This window comes from Panthera pardus, unplaced genomic scaffold (genome assembly GCF_024362965.1).
Source record: "Panthera pardus isolate Hobbes unplaced genomic scaffold, ASM2436296v1 HiC_scaffold_27, whole genome shotgun sequence".
NCBI classification, from domain to species: domain Eukaryota; kingdom Metazoa; phylum Chordata; class Mammalia; order Carnivora; family Felidae; genus Panthera; species Panthera pardus.
In genome coordinates this window covers 93879276-93899062 of record NW_026526843.1, presented here as the reverse complement: position 1 = coordinate 93899062, position 19787 = coordinate 93879276, and the positions used below count along the sequence as shown (strand labels likewise).

Sequence of the window (19787 nt, the reverse complement as noted above, 5' to 3'; positions counted from 1 at the left end):
ACAGAGAGGGCATTTTTTTATGAGATTGCATCTTGAATACATAAAACTGGTCTTAAATCCAAACCTCTTTTACATTAAGTGAGGATATTTTCTGTGGCTGTTTTAGCAATGAGAATTATTAAAACAAAGGTAGGGGATGCCTGGGTAGCTCAGTTTGTTAAGTAACTGACTCTACGTCTCAGGTCATGATCTCACAGTTTATGAGCTCAAGCCCTGCTTTGGGCTCTGTGCAGACAGCTTGGGGCCTGCTTGGGATTCTCTGTCTCTCTCTGTCAACCCCCCCCCCCCCCCCCACTTGCACTGTTTCTCTCTCTTTCTTAAAATAACTAAATAAACTAAAAAAAACAATAACAAAGTCAGTTTGTCACTTGACTGATTTCTTCCTGGGGTTAAACAAATAAAACTGATCATTGTTCCTCACCGGATGTTACTTGTTTCAATTTTCCATGCTTTAATTTTTTAAATGTTTAAGTTTTTGGTGCCTGTGGGCTTGTAGAATATTAGATTCGTTTGTGGTCTGACTCCAGTGTTACAGATAGAACCTCTCATGGCTAGTGATTGTAGGCTGTATGGTCCTTTAGACTCTCTGGTTATATTTTAGAGTAGTGGTATATAATTGAGAGAATTTTGTTTTTATTATTTATTTTCCAAAAATCTTTCTTAACTTGTCTGTTCCAAATCCTGCAAAGTTTTGATCATATCCTTTCTTTATTATAAAATATCACCAAACTGTACATTTTTATTATGTATAAAAACTGTAAGTAATGAATATATATGGTTTTAATCTTAATATTTAGGGCGCCTGGGTGGCTCATTTGTTTGAACGTCCGACTTCAGCTCACATCACGATCTTGTGGTTTGTGAGTTAGAGCCCTGTGTCAGGCTTTGTGCTGACAGCCCAGAGCCTGAAGCCTCCTTTGGATTCACTGTCTCCCTCTCTCTCTGCCACTCCCTCACTCATTCTCTCTCTCTCTGTCTCTCAAAACAAAATTACAAAAAAATCTTAAAAGAATATTTAGTATTATTTTACTTAATAAAATAAATAAAAATAAGCCTCAGATCTAGACCCACACATTTTAAGAAAAGTAATCCACATTGGCTTTTAGTATTGTATTAATATTTTGTGTGTGCATATTATTTGTAGTGAATACTACATTCTGTAAGTTATATTTAAAATTTTTTTATTTATTTTTTATTAAAAAAAGTTTTTTTTAACGTTTATTTATTTTTGAGACAGAGAGAGACAGTGCATGAATGGGGGAGGGTCAGAGAGAGAGAGGGAGACACAGAATCTGAAACAGGCTCCAGGCTCTGCGCTGTCAGCACAGAGCCCGATGCGGGGCTCGAACTCACAGAGCGCGAGATCATGACCTGAGCCGAAGTCGGACGCTCAACCGACTGAGCCACCCAGGCGTCCCTAAAAAAATTTTTTTTTAATGTTTATTTATCTTTGAGACAGAGAGAAACAGAGTGTGAGTGGGGGAGGGGCAGAGAGAGAGGGAGATACAGAATCCAAAGCAGGCTCCAGGCTCTGAGCTGTTAGCACAGAGCCTGACGTGGGGCTCGAACTTGTGAACTTCGAGATTATAACCTGAGCCAAAGTCGGATGCTCAACCGATTAAGCCACCTAGATGCCCCCATTCTATAAATTATAATTGAGTACTATGAAATGTTAATTACTATTTATTACCTTACAAATTGTTATCAATAAAACACATTTTCTTAGTGTTGACTTTCTCATTCTCTGACTCGAATATTATTTTTCCACCATTAGCAAAATTGATTTTATGTTTTATATTCACAGTAGCAGGTTACTGTAAGGTGTCATAAAGTCCTTATTACCTACTGGCACAGTATATAAATATTCATGAGAATAACAGTGTATTTTTATGAGGAAAAACACTTAGGCAGAAAAAAGATTTAGCAACCAAGGATGATTTTAATACAGTTTTTAAAAAGGATTTTTTGTGACAAATATTTTATAGTTTTAGAGTCAAAGATCAAATGTTTATACATTTATATGCATACTTAAGAGGACATTAAAAAGCCACACTCAGCAGATTCATGGTAGGTACAGCTTTGTTTTCTCTCTCTGGTAGTGACACTGGGGTTATTAGTTGATCCATGTGACAACTTCATGATTTTTTATTTTTATAGCCCATTATGGAATAATTATCCATGGATTTAGCCAAATATTGTTGAATACATTTTGTTTTCTGGCCCTCTATAAGAATATTTGCTAAGTTTACTCCCAACTGTGCAAATTAGTGCTTGTCTTTTCATTCTGAAGACGTGGCTCTGTCTTTAAGATAAGTCTCTATTATTAGTACTTTGTGAGCTGGTGAACTCCATGTTCTGTTCTTTGGTTTTGTTGTTTCTCAGTTTTTACCTTTTAAAGAACATCATGGAAAAAGCATTATTATTTTAACATGTGTGGAATTGCAATCATTTCCCTTTTCCCCTCAGTAAGCTTGAATATTTGCAAAGACATTTTCTACTCCCGTGGTATCATGTAGAACAGTCTTTAAAGTCCCTAGTGTGATCTTCACATACCATTTCCGTGTTTGAACAGCTACCTTAGAACTCCTCAAACTTTAGGTTTACTTGGGTTATTTTGCCCTAGCTATATGACCTTTCTGTTGCTCTTAATGCCCACTCTTCCCCTTTCCCTGATCATTAGCATCATCTCTCTACTCTCAATTGTCTAGAAAAGCCTACCATCATCTGTTAACCAGGAAATTTGCTAAATTGGACAAAGTCCAGTACTGGTCCTTGAGATCCTCCTTAACTACTCAGAGAAATACACACTACTTATTCTCAACACATATTGTTTGTTTTCTTGGAAACTGATGTCATGGAACCGCAGTATAAGTTTCTTACATAATACAATGCTGGGTATATCACAGGCATTCAATAAACCTTTGTGTAATTGATTTGGTTCAGTGATCTCTCAGTATGAGTAAAGAATCGTTAATTGTATGTCAACTGTACTTGAATAAAAAAATTCTTTAAAAATAATTGGACCAGGATATTATAAAAGAAAAAAATGATTTGTCATTTTAGTACATAAAAAAACAGGGGTGTCTGGGTGGCTCAGTCGTTTAAGCATCTGACTTCGGCTCAGGTCTCGATCTCATAGTTCGTGAGTTCGAGCCCCACTTCAGGTGAGCTCAAGTCCCACTCTGGGCTCCACACTGTCTCTCTCTCTCCATCTCTACGCCTCGTGGGATTCTCTATTCCTTTTTCTCTGCCCCTCGCTCACTTGTGCTCTCTATCTCTCTCTCAAAAATAAGTGAATAAATAAATAAAATAAAATAAAAATAAAAATAAACTGTTAAGCTTTCAATGAAAGGTTATTCAACTTAGAAGTAACCTGCTTAATCTCCTATGAGCATTCTGAAGAGTCTCCAAAACAGTCATCTGGAGACATGGAGACTGGTTTATCCTTGGTATGCTTAGACCCAAGGAAGCCTTAAAAAAAAAAAAAAAAGCATACATAAGAAATAACAATGACCTTGGGTATGTGACTCTTGATTTTTGGTTAGCATCCTATAAAACTAGACTGTGTGCCCTGGCTTGATCTTAAAAATACTTTTACATGAAAATCTACTTCATAGTTTCTAAAAGTATTTTGGAAGGATAAAGGCAAGGTAACCATGTATACTTAATCACCTTCTCTAGAGAAGGTAAAGCAAGTCTCATTCAAAAAACACAGATCTGTTCAAAGGACCGTCATCTCAGTCCCAGCTGTAGGTAGCCTCACAGGCCATGTGCTTCCCTAAATCACATCAGTGGACAAGGCTAAGTGTTTATTTTACATGACTTAAATAGCAACATTTCAGACAGTTGGCCCCTGGTGTCTTGAAAAAACAAAACAAAACAAAACACAAAAGCCAAAACTTTGGCTTCTATGGCTCCTCACTGGCTTATATAAAATGGAGGTTCAGGTTCTGGAGTGAGGTCTTCTAGGGTCCAAATCTTGCTTGTAACATTTACTGGCTAGGAGGCCCTAGGCAAGTATTTACACTTCCTGGACATCCATTGTAGAGATAAACATAGTGCCTGCCTCCTACAATTGGGATGGTAATTGATAAAATACTTAGCACACTCTCTGATATATATTAAGTGTTCAATAAATGTTCGATTTTGATGTTAGAATTATTTTTTTTCCTACTGCCTCCCTTCAGTTCTCTTTTGTGGATTGCTGTCCCTTTGTTTTGGGTTCCTTAAATGTGAGTGTTTCTTAGGATTTGCTTTAGGCCCACCCACATGTTACCTCAGTCTATACGCTCTCCCTTAGGCAATCACTCTCATTCCTGTTACCTCACTGGGCTCTATCCCACACTTTACATTTCCTTCAGGTTTCTCACAGTTAACACATCTAAAACCAAAGTCCTCGCCTTTCCCCCAAAACTTCTCTCTCTCTCTCTCTCTCTCTCTCTCTCTCTCTATCTCTATCTCTATCTCTATCTCTTTTTCTTAATTAAATGTCACCACCATGTACTTGGGCCTGTCAGAAAGTTAACAAAATCCTTGACCTCTTCCTTTTTTTCACCTCCTACCCCCTTAGTCAGTTACTCAATCCTGTCTCTTCACTTCCTAATTACCTCAGTAATCCTCTTTTTTTCTGGTGCATCCTCACTTGTCTACAACAGGCCATCATCATCTTTTGCTTAGTAATCAAACCAACTGAAATGATTTCTCTGAAATCCCTTATCTCCTTCTAGTTCATTCTCCGAACATCAGCCAGGGTCCTATCTAAAAAGAAATGAGAATTTGATGACAGAAATTCCTTTTGTAACATCCTTTCTTCAATGACACCCTTCCTTTAAGCTGATGTCCTTTTATTGTTAGTTTTTTAAAAATAAAAGTCAAATATTTCTTTATTACTAGTGGTGTTAAAGTTATATAAGATGCATTAGTGTTTGTGTAGCCACTCTTTTAATATATTTAGAAGACTGAACAATGTTCTTTCAGTTTTGGGTTGTTCCTAAAATAAACTTTTGAAATACTTAAAATTCTTTTGTCAAATTATATCAAAGTGCTTACAATATAGGAACTATCTCACTGACTCAGCCTTACCTGGACTCACATAATGTGCCTTTTCTGGAGAATTGAGTCAATAATACTTATTTATTTGAAACAGATATAATTTTATAAATTTTTGTTTTACGACAGAAAAAAAAAACACCCTTAAAGATTGTTCTTAGCACTTGTCTGAAGTGATTGGATTAACAAATTTTGTTACTGTGAGTTTGTTTGCCTTTTCCATCAGATCATTTCTGTACTTAAAAAAGTTTTATTACCTTTCTTATATTTTCAGTATTTTTATGATGCTAATATTTTATTTTCCTAAGCTAAATGAATCATTTTTGAAAATTTCATCAAATGTGATTTAAAATTGGTAAATTGGGAATTTGCCAAGTTGTTCATGTTAGCAGCATGCTCATTTGTGTTTATATTGTATAATATTTATATTGCACATTAAGGAAACATGACTGGCTACTTCCATTTGTTGGGCATATTTTGAGCGCCCCGCTTGGTGCTAGGCACTGTGTGCAGTGCTAGGACCACAGAGATGAGGAAGACATAATGTGTGATCTCAGGGACTGCATGCTCTAATACACGCACTAAACATTACTACAAATTATGCACTGTTTCTGTTTTCAGAATAAGAGAATAAGACATATTTGTAACTTCCTTCTCATATGCTATTTGATTCTTAGAAACACATTCCTTTTACTCTTTCCCTGTGTGAACTGCATGAATTCATTTATCAAAAAGTGATGGGGTGCCTGGGTGGCTGAGTCAGCGGAGCATGTGACTCTTGATCTGGGGATTGTGAGTTCGAGCCCCACATTGGGTGCAGAGATTACTTAAATAAATAAATCTTAAAAAAAAAAAAAAAAACAACAACTGACAATGGCTATGAGTGTGAGCCCTTAGGTCAGAAGCATCCAAGTGAAAATCCAAGCTCTGTTAGTTTCTAACTGTAGTAGTCAGCTATCGCTATGTAACAAACCACCCCATAATTCTGTATCTTAAAAAGGCAATTAGTTTTTAATTGTTTATTTATATGCAGGATGGCTAGAATTCAACTCATCTAAGCTGTGCTCTGCTGGGTAGCTCTGCTTCAAACCTAGGCAGTCAGGAATGTTCTGTTACTGCAAGTCTGTGAGTCAGCTGGGGGCTCTGCTCCACATGTGCTCATTGTGAAGCACAGGCCATAGGGACAGTAGCTACTTAAGTACTTTACACGGTAGAAGTGCAAGAGAACATAAGGGATTGGAGATGGCATGTTGTCCCTTCTACCCACATGCTATTGGCCAAAGCGAATTGCATCATCAGGCCCAACATCAAGGGGTAGGAAAACATATTTTGTCCATGGTAGTGTAATGGTAAGATGCAGAGAAAGGTCAAGAATTGGGGTCACAGTTTAATCTACCATAATACTTGTGTCTTTGGATAAATCATTCAACCAGTCTAAGCTTCTGTTTCCTTATTTATAAAATGGAGTTAATGATTAAACCTATATCACAGAAGCACTCTGAGGATTATACAGACTAACATATACAAAATTCTTACCGTAAGTGTCTGAACTTTGTAAGCAGACAGTATATTTTAACTATCAGTGAGGCTTGAGTCCTAACAATCAGTTCACATCTGTTGGGTGACCCCAGAGACTAAACTTAAAATTAAAACTGTGATTCTTGGTCCATGATAGACTGTATACTCTGTAATGTATATCTGACCCTTATTAAGAATGTGAATGTAACACTGTATGGATCCAGATGTAAACCATCTGCTCTTGTTCTCCTTAGGTACATTTAAAACAGAATACCAGGGCCAATTGCCCATTGTCATTTTTCCAAGTAATGGTGTTGTGGAGTCCAAGTCATCAGTGATTGTTAAAGTGGATTTGTGTGCAGACCAGCCCAGAATTGTAAATGAAGTGGCAAAGTAAGTATACCATGGTTCTTAATTCTAATGTAGTACTTAATACTTTCCTTTTTTACTCTTCAGATATGCCTACTGTCTTGAATGTACGTTAGCTTCTTTGTTCTTTCAGTCAACATTTGTTCATTGAGTCTCAACTGTTTGCCAAGCACGGGAGACTCAAAAATGGGAAGAGCCAGAGGATGGCCTATGGGTACACATAACAGGGGCTCCTGGTTTGGATTTTATGGGAGTGAAGGAATAGATCAGGAAAGGGCTCCAGTAAGGATGTGATAGCATACCCAAAGAAGTATTGGTGAGTAGGAAGTAGCCAGGCAGAGAGCCGTGGTGTGATCTAAGCTGAGTGCGTGTGTGTGTGTGTGTGTGTGTGTGTGTGTGTGTGTGTGTATGCGTGCGTGCATGCACGTATGGGGTGGTGGGTATTGGTGATGGGGTTGGGTTAGAAGAGTAATTTCAGACAGAGCAAGTAGAAGACTTGAAATCTTGGAGGTGAATAGATGGTGTTAGACACTGAGAGAGCTGAGGCGATGTAAAGGCAGAGATGGAGGTGAGGAGTGATGTGAGATGAGACCAGAATGGTGCAGGGTCTGGTAAAGGACCTCATAGGACAGCATTTTTTAATGCTGTATGTCTCAGTCCATTAGTGGCATGTACAATCACTATAATGGGTCACCACCAGTATCAAAACAGTGAAATAGAAAATAGCAGAATGCATGTCATATAGTAAGGACAAATGTTTTGCAAAACTTGTTTTGGGTATGTGTGTGTGTGTGTGCCTGTGTATGCATGTGTGTACATGTGTGTGTGCTTGTAGTGTAAGTACAAGTCTTGCTGGAGGTCACAGCCAAAAAAAAGTTCGAGAAACATCTGTGAGCCCTGATAGAAGCTTAGGTTTTATTGTGAAGGCTGTGGAATCTCAGGAAGATTTTAAGATGGGAGTGTGGTGATTAGTTTGCAATTTAGAAAGGTTGTGCTGATAACAGTGGACACAACAAATCAGGGAGTACATATGTGGAGGGGTAGCCTGACTAGAAACTGTAATGGTACAACAGAAGGGAAGTGATGAAGACCTCAGCTAAGGTACAAATCAGGCATATGGAGAGAAGTGTGCAGATTGGAGAAATATTATGGAGGCAGATTTAACTAGATGTAGTGACTGGTTATAGAAAGGGAAGGTAAGGGGAAGGACAGGTCTGTGGGAGGGGATCTTGAGTTCAGGTTTAAAATGTGGGAATTAATTTGCTTTGCAGAATCCTGTGGCGCCTATTAGATTTACCTACCTTGAGTCCCAGAAGCAATTTTGTCTAGGTATATTGGCTTAAGGATTGTCAGTGGATAAATTGTAGATGAAGCATGAAGTCGAAAACAACTTTGACAAGGAGGATAGAGTATAAAAGAGTGGGAGAGAGACACCATTATTCATGGAATATATAAAATATCCAAGTCTTAGGAGAATGAAAAGATAAAGACTGAATAAGTTAGAAGGAAACTGGCAAAGTATGGCGTCAAGGAAGCTAAGGGAGGAGAGATGTGCATAGATGGTATCAGCCACCGCCAACGTGATGGAGATGTAGTGTAAGATAAGGACTTGAGTGATGGTTGTGGAGTGGTCAGTTATGTGAGGTATTTGATGGGATGAGAGTTAAGAAGATTGCATTTATGCCAGAGGGGGATAAATGTGCATGTATGGGCTGTTTCAAAAGGGAATTGAAATCAGTCTGGGAAGTGAAGCTTTATGGCGGGATCTTCATTTCAGCAAACAAGTGGGATTTTGCTGACATACTTTGCTTCATAGAGAATTGGGTTATTAGGATGGGGATGAGGTTGGCTGTTGGACTTGGGAGAGTGGGATGAGTTAGAAAAGAATCTCAGAATTCTAGAACTATAGGTGGACATCTAAATCATCCCATCTAATTCTAGTGTTTATGAAATAATTGGTGATATGGACCTTGCAGTAAGTCCTTTTTTGGAGTCAATTCATATGATTATTTTCCAACTCTCTTGTTTCTTGGGGACAATGAATTAGGTTTGTATGTATGCCGTTCTACTGTGCAGATTCAGACAGAAGGACATGACATTCTCTGGCATGTACGTGAAAGGAACTGCTCTTAAGCCTTTGAATTTTAATTATAATGTGATTTTATAAAATTTCTGTTGATCCAAATACTTAGAAAAATTAAGTATATAAAATTCTACTTAAGATATACATGTATAATTTATTATCTTGTAGAGTAAGTTTGCAAGGTCGTCCAGATATGCTCCTGAGGGTCAAAGCTCATGTGGTTGAACAGATTATTGAATTGCTAAACATGAGTGGTGACAAGAAGTTGGAATGCATACACTTTGGTTCTGTTTTCTTCGGAACTTCAAAAATTGAACATGCACTTCTGTACAATAATAACCCAGAACCCATAAATTGGGTGGCCATAATACAGGATGATTCAGTTGGAGAAGAACTGGTAAGTAAACAGTGTAACAGGGAAGATCAGTCATTATGTTTTGAAACAGATTGTTTTGAACTTACTAATAACCAAAAAGCTGTTAAATTATTCTAAGTATGTTTTAATGTGCAGATAGATAGGATTCCCTTTCATGTGTCTTCAAGGATAACCTCAAACAATTCTGTAAATTAAACTAACATTGATAGTTATATATATCTGAAGTACACCAGACAAGTGCTTCTTATAGATTAGTAGCTGGTTGTGGGGATTTCTGTTCTCATGAATTTTTTAACAGTTTTTAAAATTTTATAATGTGCCTTGGTCAAATTTATATATGTTAAAGACCTACATATCCTTGATCTTCCATTTGATGATCTCCTCTTGAAATATTTTATTTGTGTTCTGCCTTAATATTCTTTGTATTTCTGATTTTATATTACAGGGTACTAATATTCAACAAAGAACAGATGTTGCTTTAAATAATCTCCCTTACTTAAGCCGAATAAAGAACATAGATGTTACCACTTTTATCTCCTGTATTCCTAATGAAGGGAGGTTGCTACCTTATCAAAAGACCATAATTACATTTTGTTTCAGCCCAAAGTAAGCAAAAATTCAATTCTGGTGTTTGTTATTAATTGAAAGTGTATCAATCAGACGTTCATCACATTGATTGTAAGAGTCCAACTTGTCAGAATGTGCAAATCAGTGTTTTCTTATTACGGCTCTAAACATTTCAAACATGGTTAATATAATTTCCAATATTTAAAAATTTTGTTCTAAATATTTCATGTTAGATTGTGAATTGTTCCAGACCTTGTAGGAGTGGAAGCTTTGTGTTGTTTTTGACTATGGTTCCAAATGAGTCTGTGCAACCAAGACCTGGTTGTCCTTGTAGGAATAGTCAGGTGATGCCAGCGGCATGGCGCATGTGCAGGGGCCTCCAAAGAGGATGCTCTTGCCACAGCAGAACATTTGCCAAGTAGCATGAATATTAAGCCTATAGCAGCCGCTGGAATCAACCATACTTACTTGCTGAAATTCATACAGACTTTTAGTACTTTTGCCAGTGTATCTATTTTTTTATAATTCTGTGTACTTGGTTTGGTTATTTAGTTTGAAAATATATTTGGAAATGCTGTTTTAAACATAGACTAGCAACTTCAGCTCTACTTGAGTGGTTGCCGTGTGCGGTAATAACTGATCCAATTGTATGCTTCCCTTTGTGAGAAGGCAATGTTCAATGTACTTCTCTCTCTGGCCACAGAGCCACTTGATGTTGATATCAATTGTAGAGGACTGAATTGTGTTTTAATTTAAGGAGGGTAATCAAGTAATTGTTGGTTCTATTTGTACGATCTGTAATTGCCTTCTGAGTCGTATCTGCCTGCGGGAGATTTCTTTGGTCAATGTGTAAATTCTCTTGAATACACAATCTTTGAAATTCTGTTTTTTTTCATGGCAGCATGTTAACTTTATTTGAGAGTCAAGCATAAACTCATAGGTATGAGTATGATTGGAAGTCTTAGTTAAATAAGTTTTTAGTGTGCTATTTGCATCTCTGTAATATTTCACATCAGCCTATTTTTGTGTGTATATTTGAGTACCCACTGCTAAAAAAGTTAGCCTCTAGGTAAGGCAAGTAAAGACAGTTTACTTACGTCTATGAAGTAACCCATCTCTCACTTTGGTCTTTTTCCTTTCCTTTCCTTTCCTTTCCTTTCCTTTCCTTTCCTTTCCTTTCCTTTCCTTTCCTTTCCTTTCCTTTCCTTTCCTTTCCTTTCCTTTCCTTTCCTCCTCTGATGAGATTTGACTGTTATAAATCTTGTTCTCCTCTAAGAATGTGGACAGTGTGGCTAGCAATATGTGCTTAGGCCACAGGAGGAGACAGATAAGGAACAGAGGTTTGCGGTTACACCCAGGGGTAAGAAAGACTATTGTAGAGAATTGAACAGAGTTCTTAATTAGCAATGAACTCAGCCTGGAAAGAAAATCCTTTACATAGAAAGTGGCATTGCAGCTGGACCCTGACAACTTACTGTATTTAAGTTACTTTTGACTTGCAAATGTTGTCATGAACTGATTTTCGGAATCTTTCCATTTTTGTGGCCTTCTTTTGGCGGGTCTCTATATCCTGGGCAGTAATTTTGGAAAATGGATCACGGTTAGATTTTCTTTACTGATTTTTCATCGTTTGCATAGATTTAAGGATTGTATTGATCCCTTATGAGAGGTAATAGAGTGTATCATCTTTGCTTTAAAAATAATTGATTGTAGGGGCGCCTGGGTGGCTCAGTCAGTTAAGTGTCCAACTTCAGCTCAGGTCATGATCTCACAGTTTGTGAGTTCAAGCCCTGCATCAGGCTCTGTGCTGACAGCTCAGAGCCTGGAGCCTGCTTCAGATTCTGCATATCCCTCTCTCTCTGCCCCTCCCATGCTCGCACTCTGTTTCTCTTTCTCTCTCAAAAATAAATAAACATTAGAAAAATTAAAACAAAATTGACTGTAATTTTTTACAGGCTAATTATTGATGGTAAAAAGAATTGCGATCCTTCACATAGGCAAGACTATGCTCTTTTTTTGAGATTTGAGTCTGTGGGAAGTAAAGATGGATTTCTGAGAGATGATAACAATAAAACTATCAAAAGTAAGTACAAAATGAACATAAGCATCAAATATGTATAGTTTAAATTGTTTAAAAGTTTTTACATAATATTTGTAGAGGCAATAAAAATATTACTGAATAGAACAAAAATGCAAACATTCAAGGGACCTTTTTTTTTTTTTAATTTTTTTTTCTTTTCTTTTTTTTTTTTTTTTAATATATGAAATTTACTGTCAAATTGGTTTCCATACAACACCCAGTGCTCATCCCAAAAGGTGCCCTCCTCAATACCCATCACCCACCCTGCCCTCCCTCCCACCCTGCCCTCCCTCCCACCCCCCATCAACCCTCAGTTTGTTCTCAGTTTTTAACAGTCTCTAATGCTTTGGCTCTCTCCCACTCTAACCTCTTTTTTTTTTTTTTCCTTCCCCTCCCCCATGGGTTTCTGTTATGTTTCTCAGGATCCACATAAGAGTGAAACCATATGGTATCTGTCTTTCTCTGTATGGCTTATTTCACTTAGCATCACACTCTCCAGTTCCATCCACGTTGCTACAAAAGGCCATATTTCATTCTTTCTCATTGCCACGTAGTATTCCATTGTGTATATAAACCACAATTTCTTTATCCATTCATCAGTTGATGGACATTTAGGCTCTTTCCATAATTTGGCTATTGTTGAGAGTGCCGCTATAAACATTGGGGTACAGGTGCCCCTATGCATCAGTACTCCTGTATCCCTTGGATAAATTCCTAGCAGTGCTATTGCTGGGTCATAGGGTAGGTCTATTTTTAATTTTCTGAGGAACCTCCACACTGCTTTCCAGAGCGGCTGCACCAATTTGCATTCCCACCAACAGTGCAAGAGGGTTCCTGTTTCTCCACATCCTCTCCAGCATCTATAGTCTCCTGATTTCTTCATTTTGGCCACTCTGACTGGCGTGAGGTGGTATCTGAGTGTGGTTTTGATTTGTATTTCCCTGATAAGGAGCGACGTTGAACATCTTTTCATGTGCCTGTTGGCCATCCGGATGTCTTCTTTAGAGAAGTGTCTATTCATGTTTTCTGCCCATTTCTTCACTGGGTTATTTGTTTTTCGGGTGTGGAGTTTGATGAGCTCTTTATAGATTTTGGATACTAGCCCTTTGTCCGATGTGTCATTTGCAAATATCTTTTCCCATTCCGTTGGTTGCCTTTTAGTTTTGTTGGTTGTTTCCTTTGCTGTGCAGAAGCTTTTTATCTTCATAAGGTCCCAGTAATTCACTTTTGCTTTTAATTCCCTTGCCTTTGGGGATGTGCCGAGTAAGAGATTGCTACGGCTGAGGTCAGAGAGGTCTTTTCCTGCTTTCTCCTCTAAGGTTTTGATGGTTTCCTGTCTCACATTCAGGTCCTTTATCCATTTTGAGTTTATTTTTGTGAATGGTGTGAGAAAGTGGTCTAGTTTCAACCTTCTGCATGTTGCTGTCCAGTTCTCCCAGCACCATTTGTTAAAGGGACTGTCTTTTTTCCATTGGATGTTCTTTCCTGCTTTGTCAAAGATGAGTTGGCCATACGTTTGTGGGTCTAGTTCTGGGGTTTCTATTCTATTCCATTGGTCTATGTGTCTGTTTTTATGCCAATACCATGCTGTCTTGATGATGACAGCTTTGTAGTAGAGGCTAAAGTCTGGGATTGTGATGCCTCCTGCTTTGGTCTTCTTCTTCAAAATTACTTTGGCTATTCGGGGCCTTTTGTGGTTCCATATGAATTTTAGGATTGCTTGTTCTAGTTTCGAGAAGAATGCTGGTGCAATTTTGATTGGGATTGCATTGAATGTGTAGATAGCTTTGGGTAGTATTGACATTTTGACAATATTTATTCTTCCAATCCATGAGCAGGGAATGTCTTTCCATTTCTTTATATCTTCTTCAATTACCTGCATAAGCTTTCTATAGTTTTCAGCATACAGATCTTTTACATCTTTGGTTAGATTTATTCCTAGGTATTTTATGCTTCTTGGTGCAATTGTGAATGGGATCAGTTTCTTCATTTGCCTTTCTGTTGCTTCATTGTTAGTGTATAAGAATGCAACTGATTTCTGCACATTGATTTTGTATCCTGCAACTTTGCTGAATTCATGTATCAGTTCTAGCAGACTTTTGGTGGAGTCTATCGGATTTTCCATGTATAATATCATGTCATCTGCAAAAAGCGAAAGCTTGACTTCATCTTTGCCAATTTTGATGCCTTTGATTTCCTTTTGTTGTCTGATTGCTGATGCTAGAACTTCCAGCTCTATATTAAACAGCAGCGGTGACAGTGGGCATCCCTGTCGTGTTCCTGATCTCAGGGAAAAAGCTCTCAGTTTTTCCCCGTTGAGGATGATGTTAGCTGTGGGCTTTTCATAAATGGCCTTTATGATCTTTAAGTATGTTCCTTCTATCCCGACTTTCTCAAGGGTTTTTATTAAGAAAGGGTGCTGGATTTTGTCAAAGGCCTTTTCTGCATCGATTGACAGGATCATATGGTTCTTCTCTTTTTTTTTGTTAATGTGATGTATCACGTTGATCGATTTGCGAATGTTGAACCAGCCCTGCATCCCAGGAATGAATCCCACTTGCTCATGGTGAATAATTCTTTTTATATGCTGTTGAATTCGATTTGCTAGTATCTTATTGAGAATTTTTGCATCCATATTCATCAGGGATATTGGCCTGTAGTTCTCTTTTTTTACTGGGTCTCTGTCTGGTTTAGGAATCAAAGTAATACTGGCTTCATAGAATGAGTCTGGAAGTTTTCCTTCCCTTTCTATTTCTTGGAATAGCTTGAGAAGGATAGGTATTATCTCTGCTTTAAATGTCTGGTAGAACTCCCCTGGGAAGCCATCTGGTCCTGGACTCTTATTTGTTGGGAGATTTTTGATAACCGATTCAATTTCTTCGCTGGTTATGGGTCTGTTCAAGCTTTCTATTTCCTCCTGATTGAGTTTTGGAAGAGTGTGGGTGTTTAGAAATTTGTCCATTTCTTCCAGGTTGTCCAATTTGCTGGCATATAATTTTTCATAGTATTCCCTGATAATTGTTTGTATCTCTGAGGGATTGGTTGTAATCATTCCATTTTCATTCATGATTTTATCTATTTGGGTCATCTCCCTTTTCTTTTTGAGAAGCCTGGCTAGAGGTTTGTCAATTTTGTTTATTTTTTCAAAAAACCAACTCTTGGTTTCGTTGATCTGCTCTACAGTTTTTTTAGATTCTATATTGTTTATTTCTGCTCTGATCTTTATGATTTCTCTTCTTCTGCTGGGTTTAGGCTGCCTTTGCTGTTCTGCTTCTATTTCCTTTAGGTGTGCTGTTAGATTTTGTATTTGGGATTTTTCTTGTTTCTTGAGATAGGCCTGGATTGCAATGTATTTTCCTCTCAGGACTGCCTTCGCTGCATCCCAAAGCGTTTGGATTGTTGTATTTTCATTTTCGTTTGTTTCCATATATGTTTTAATTTCTTCTCTAATTGCCTGGTTGACCCACTCATTCGTTAGTAGGGTGTTCTTTAACCTCCATGCTTTTGGAGGTTTTCCAGACTTTTTCCTGTGGTTGATTTCAAGCTTCATAGCATTGTGGTCTGAAAGTATGCATGGTATAATTTCAATTCTTGTAAACTTATGAAGGGCTGTTTTGTGACCCAGTATATGATCTATCTTGGAGAATGTTCCATGTGCACTCGAGAAGAAAGTATATTCTGTTGCTTTGGGATGCAGAGTTCTAAATATATCTGTCAAGTCCATCTGATCCAATGTATCCTTCAGGGCCCTTGTTTCTTTATTGACTGTGTGTCTAGATGATCTATCCATTTCTGTAAGTGGGGTGTTAAAGTCCCCTGCAATGACCACATTCTTATCAATAAGGTTGCTTATGTTTATGAGTAATTGTTTTATATATCTGGGGGCTCGGGTATTTGGCGCATAGACATTTATAATAGTTAGCTCTTCCTGGTGGATAGACCCTGTGATTATTATATAATGCCCTTCTTCATCTCTTGTTACAGCCTTTAATTTAAAGTCTAGTTTGTCTGATATAAGTATGGCTACTCCAGCTTTCTTTTGGCTTCCAGGAGCATGATAAATAGTTCTCCATCCCCTCACTCTCAATCTAAAGGTGTCCTCAGATCTAAAATGAGTCTCTTGTAGACAGCAAATAGGTGGGTCTTGTTTTTTTATCCATTCTGATACCCTATGTCTTTTGGTTGGCGCATTTAATGCATTTACATTCAGTGTTATTATAGAAAGATATGGGTTTAGAGTCATTGTGATGTCTGTATGTTTTATGCTTGTAGTGATGTCTCTGGTACTTTGTCTCACAGGATCCCCCTTAGGATCTCTTGTAGGGCTGGTTTCGTGGTGACAAATTCCTTCAGTTTTTGTTTGTTTGGGAAGACCTTTATCTCTCCTTCTATTCTAAATGACAGACTTGCTGGATAAAGGATTCTCGGCTGCATATTTTTTCTGTTTAGCACACTGTAGATATCGTGCCAAGCCTTTCTGGCCTGCCAAGTTTCAAAGGAGAGATCAGTCACGAGTCTTATATGTCTCCCTTTATATGTGAGGGCACGTTTATCCCTTGCTGCTTTCAGAATTTTCTCTTTATCCTTGTATTTTGCCAGTTTCACTATGATATGTCGTGCAGAAGATCGATTCAAGTTACGTCTGAAGGGAGTTCTCTGTGCCTCTTGGATTTCAATGCCTTTTTCCTTCCCCAGTTCAGGGAAGTTCTCAGCTATAATTTGTTCAAGTACCCCTTCAGCACCCTTCCCTCTCTCTTCCTCCTCTGGGATACCAATTATGCGTATATTATTTTTTTTTAGTGTATCACTTAGTTCTCTAATTTTCCCCTCATACTCCTGGATTTTTTTATCTCTCTTTCTTTCAGCTTCCTCTTTCTCCATAACTTTATCTTCTAGTTCACCTATTCTCTCCTCTGCCTCTTCAAGCCGAGCCATCGTGGATTCCATTTTGTTTTGCAATTCATTTAAAGCGTTTTTCAACTCCTCGTGACTGTTCCTTAGTCCCTCGATCTTTGTGGCAAGAGATTCTCTGCTGTCCTGTATACTGTTTTCAAGCCCAGCGATTAATTTTATGACTATTATTCTAAATTCACTTTCTGTTATATTATTTAAATCCTTTTTGATCAGTTCATTAGCTGTTGTTATTTCCTGGAGATTCTTCTGAGGGGAATTCTTCCGTTTGGTCATTTTGGAGAGTCCCTGGCGTGGTGAGGACCTGCAGTGCACTTCCCCTGTGCTGTGGTGTATAACTGGAGTTAGTGGGCGGGGCCGCAGTCCGACCCGATGTCTGCCCCCAGCCCACTGCTGGGGCCACAGTCAGACTGGTGTGTGCCTTCTCTTCCCCTCTCCTAGGGGCGGGATTCACTGTGGGGTGGCGTGTCCCGTCTGGGCTACTTGCACACTGCCAGGCTTGTGTTGCTGGGGATCTGGCGTATTAGCTGGGGTGGGTAGGCAAGGTGCACGGGGGCTGGAGGGGCAGGCTTAGCTCGCTTCTCCTTAGGTGATCCACTTCAGGAGGAGCCCTGTGGCAGCGGGAGGGAGTCAGATCCGCTGCCGGAGGTTTGGCTCCGCAGAAGCACAGAGTTGGGTGTTTGCACGGAGCGAGCAAGTTCTCTGGCAGGAACTGGTTCCCTTTGGGATTTTGGCTGGGGGATGGGCGGGGGAGATGGCGCTGGCGCCTTTGTTCCCCGCCAAGCTGAGCTCTGCCGTCCGAGGGCTCAGCAGCTCTCCCTCCCTTTGTCCTCCAGCCTTCCCGCTTTCCGAGCAGAGCTGTTAACTTATGACCTCCCAGACGCTAAGTCGCGCTTGCTGTCGGAACACAGTCTGTCCGGCCCCTCCGCTTTTGCCAGCCAGACTCGGGGGCTCTGCTTGGCCGGCGAGCCGCCCCTCCGCCCCGGCTCCCTCCTGCCAGTCCGTGGAGCGCGCACCGCCTCGCCGCCCTTCCTACCCTCTTCCGTGGGCCTCTAGTCTGCGCTTGACTCCGGAGACTCCCTTCTGCTAATCCTCTGGCGGTTTTCTGGGTTCTTTAGGCAGGTGTAGGTGGAATCTAAGTGATCGGCAGGACGCGCTGTGAGCCCCGCGTCCTCCTACGCCGCCATCTTCCGGAACCCCCCTAAAACTCTTTTCCATTCAAGGGATCTTAATGTCTTTTGTGACATGTTAAGAAAGAAGTCAACCTCAGAATCATTTCCATAAAAATTTTCCAAGTTAGAATTTAGATGACTTTATTATTTTTAAATGACATTAGATAAACATGATATCTAGCGTGCATATGCCTTGCAGGCTATGTATCAAGATGCGTTGCCCTTTTTATATTCTTAGGCAATATTAGATGGGCTCTAGTGAGGAAAAATGGAGCAAGACTTGGGAGTTCAGCTTAGCCAGACAGATCAAAGAGAAAATAAAGATAGAGACAGGTGAGGGATTGAATCTAGAAAGATGAGTCCAGAAGATTTGTGTGTCAGGATGAGTGATATCATTGAGCACGGTTCAACTGTTTTCCTAGCACAGAAGTTGCGTGTCTGCTTCTACTTGTGTCATGGTTTGTGACATGAACTCTGTCTGCCTGTCATAGACAGAAGACTTGTTTGAGTCTTGCAAGTTAATCTGGTTTTGAATGGCTGGAGATGGAGATGCTAGGTTTGCATTAACGGTAATTTAGAGTCTGGGATTGGCTAGTAAGAGCATCATTGAAGAAATACACACACTTCTTTTGGATTCTAGTTACAGTGCTCTCCCTACAAACCTGTTCTTTCATCCTATTAGAGCCCACAATGTATAGTTCCTACCTTCTCTCTCTTGTGTCTTCAAAACTCCGTGTTTATGTTATTGCCCAGATTATATTCCCTTGTCCATTAATTTAATCGTCTTTTTCCCTGTACACTTAAGTTTCTTGGCCCATATCCCATAGTGACTGAGTGGCAAACCTCTAACCTGATTAAATTCAACTCTTAGCCTACCCTGGGTCAGTACCGGGGAAGCTAATTGTGCTGGCGCAAAACACAAAACCATGCCATGAGGTTTCACTTTTTAATCTGTAATCACTAGCCTCTAGTGGGTCCCACAATATGAGATCAGTATCACACACCTTCCCTTCTCCCCTCACACCTCCAAGACTTCCTCCTTCATCTTCACTCTAAACTTGTAAATACATTAAGTGATCTAGCAGACGTTTCCACTTGGGTATCTACTAGGCATCTCAAACCTAACATGTCCAGAAAAACCCTCCTGGTTTCCCCATAACCTGTCCCTCCTACAGTCTTTCCTTGTCTCAAGAGATGACCATTTTATCACTTCAGTCGCTCAGGCCCAAAACCATTTATCACGTGTTCACTTTCCTATTCTATATCCAGTTCATCAGCAAATGTTGTTAACTCTTCCCTCAAAACCCTATGTTAAATCTGTCCATTTCTCACCCTTCTTCTACTACTCTTATCCATCCACACATGGTTTCTTAGGGTTTTTGGAACGTGCCAAGCAAATTCCTACCTTAGAGTCTTTGTACGTGCTCTTCTGTTGTCTGCAATATGCTTTTCCTGATTTTTGCAATATGATTTTGCAATATGAATTTTGTCCTGAGTTCCTTTATATTTTTGCTCACATGTCTCCCTATCAGAGAGGCCCTTTTGGACTTTACCATGTAAAAGAGCAGCACAAGACATTGTGCTCTGTTTTACCCTTGTAGGAGAGGATAAATAATTTTCCCTCTACCTCTGGGTTCTTGGTTGAGACCTCCCTTAATAAAA

At 39.2% G+C, this 19787-nt stretch overlaps 1 protein-coding gene across 1 annotated transcript in view; it reads left to right on the top strand.

Annotated features, from left to right (window-relative positions):
* Positions 1-19787, top strand: part of CFAP47 (cilia and flagella associated protein 47) — a 546469-nt gene that overhangs the window by 12551 nt on the left and 514131 nt on the right. Inside the window, exons 4-7 of the mRNA XM_053891727.1 lie at positions 6822-6960; positions 9188-9416; positions 9841-10001; positions 11918-12045. Coding sequence (XP_053747702.1) covers positions 6822-6960; positions 9188-9416; positions 9841-10001; positions 11918-12045 — 657 coding nt within the window. The remainder of the gene's footprint in view (positions 1-6821; positions 6961-9187; positions 9417-9840; positions 10002-11917; positions 12046-19787) is intronic.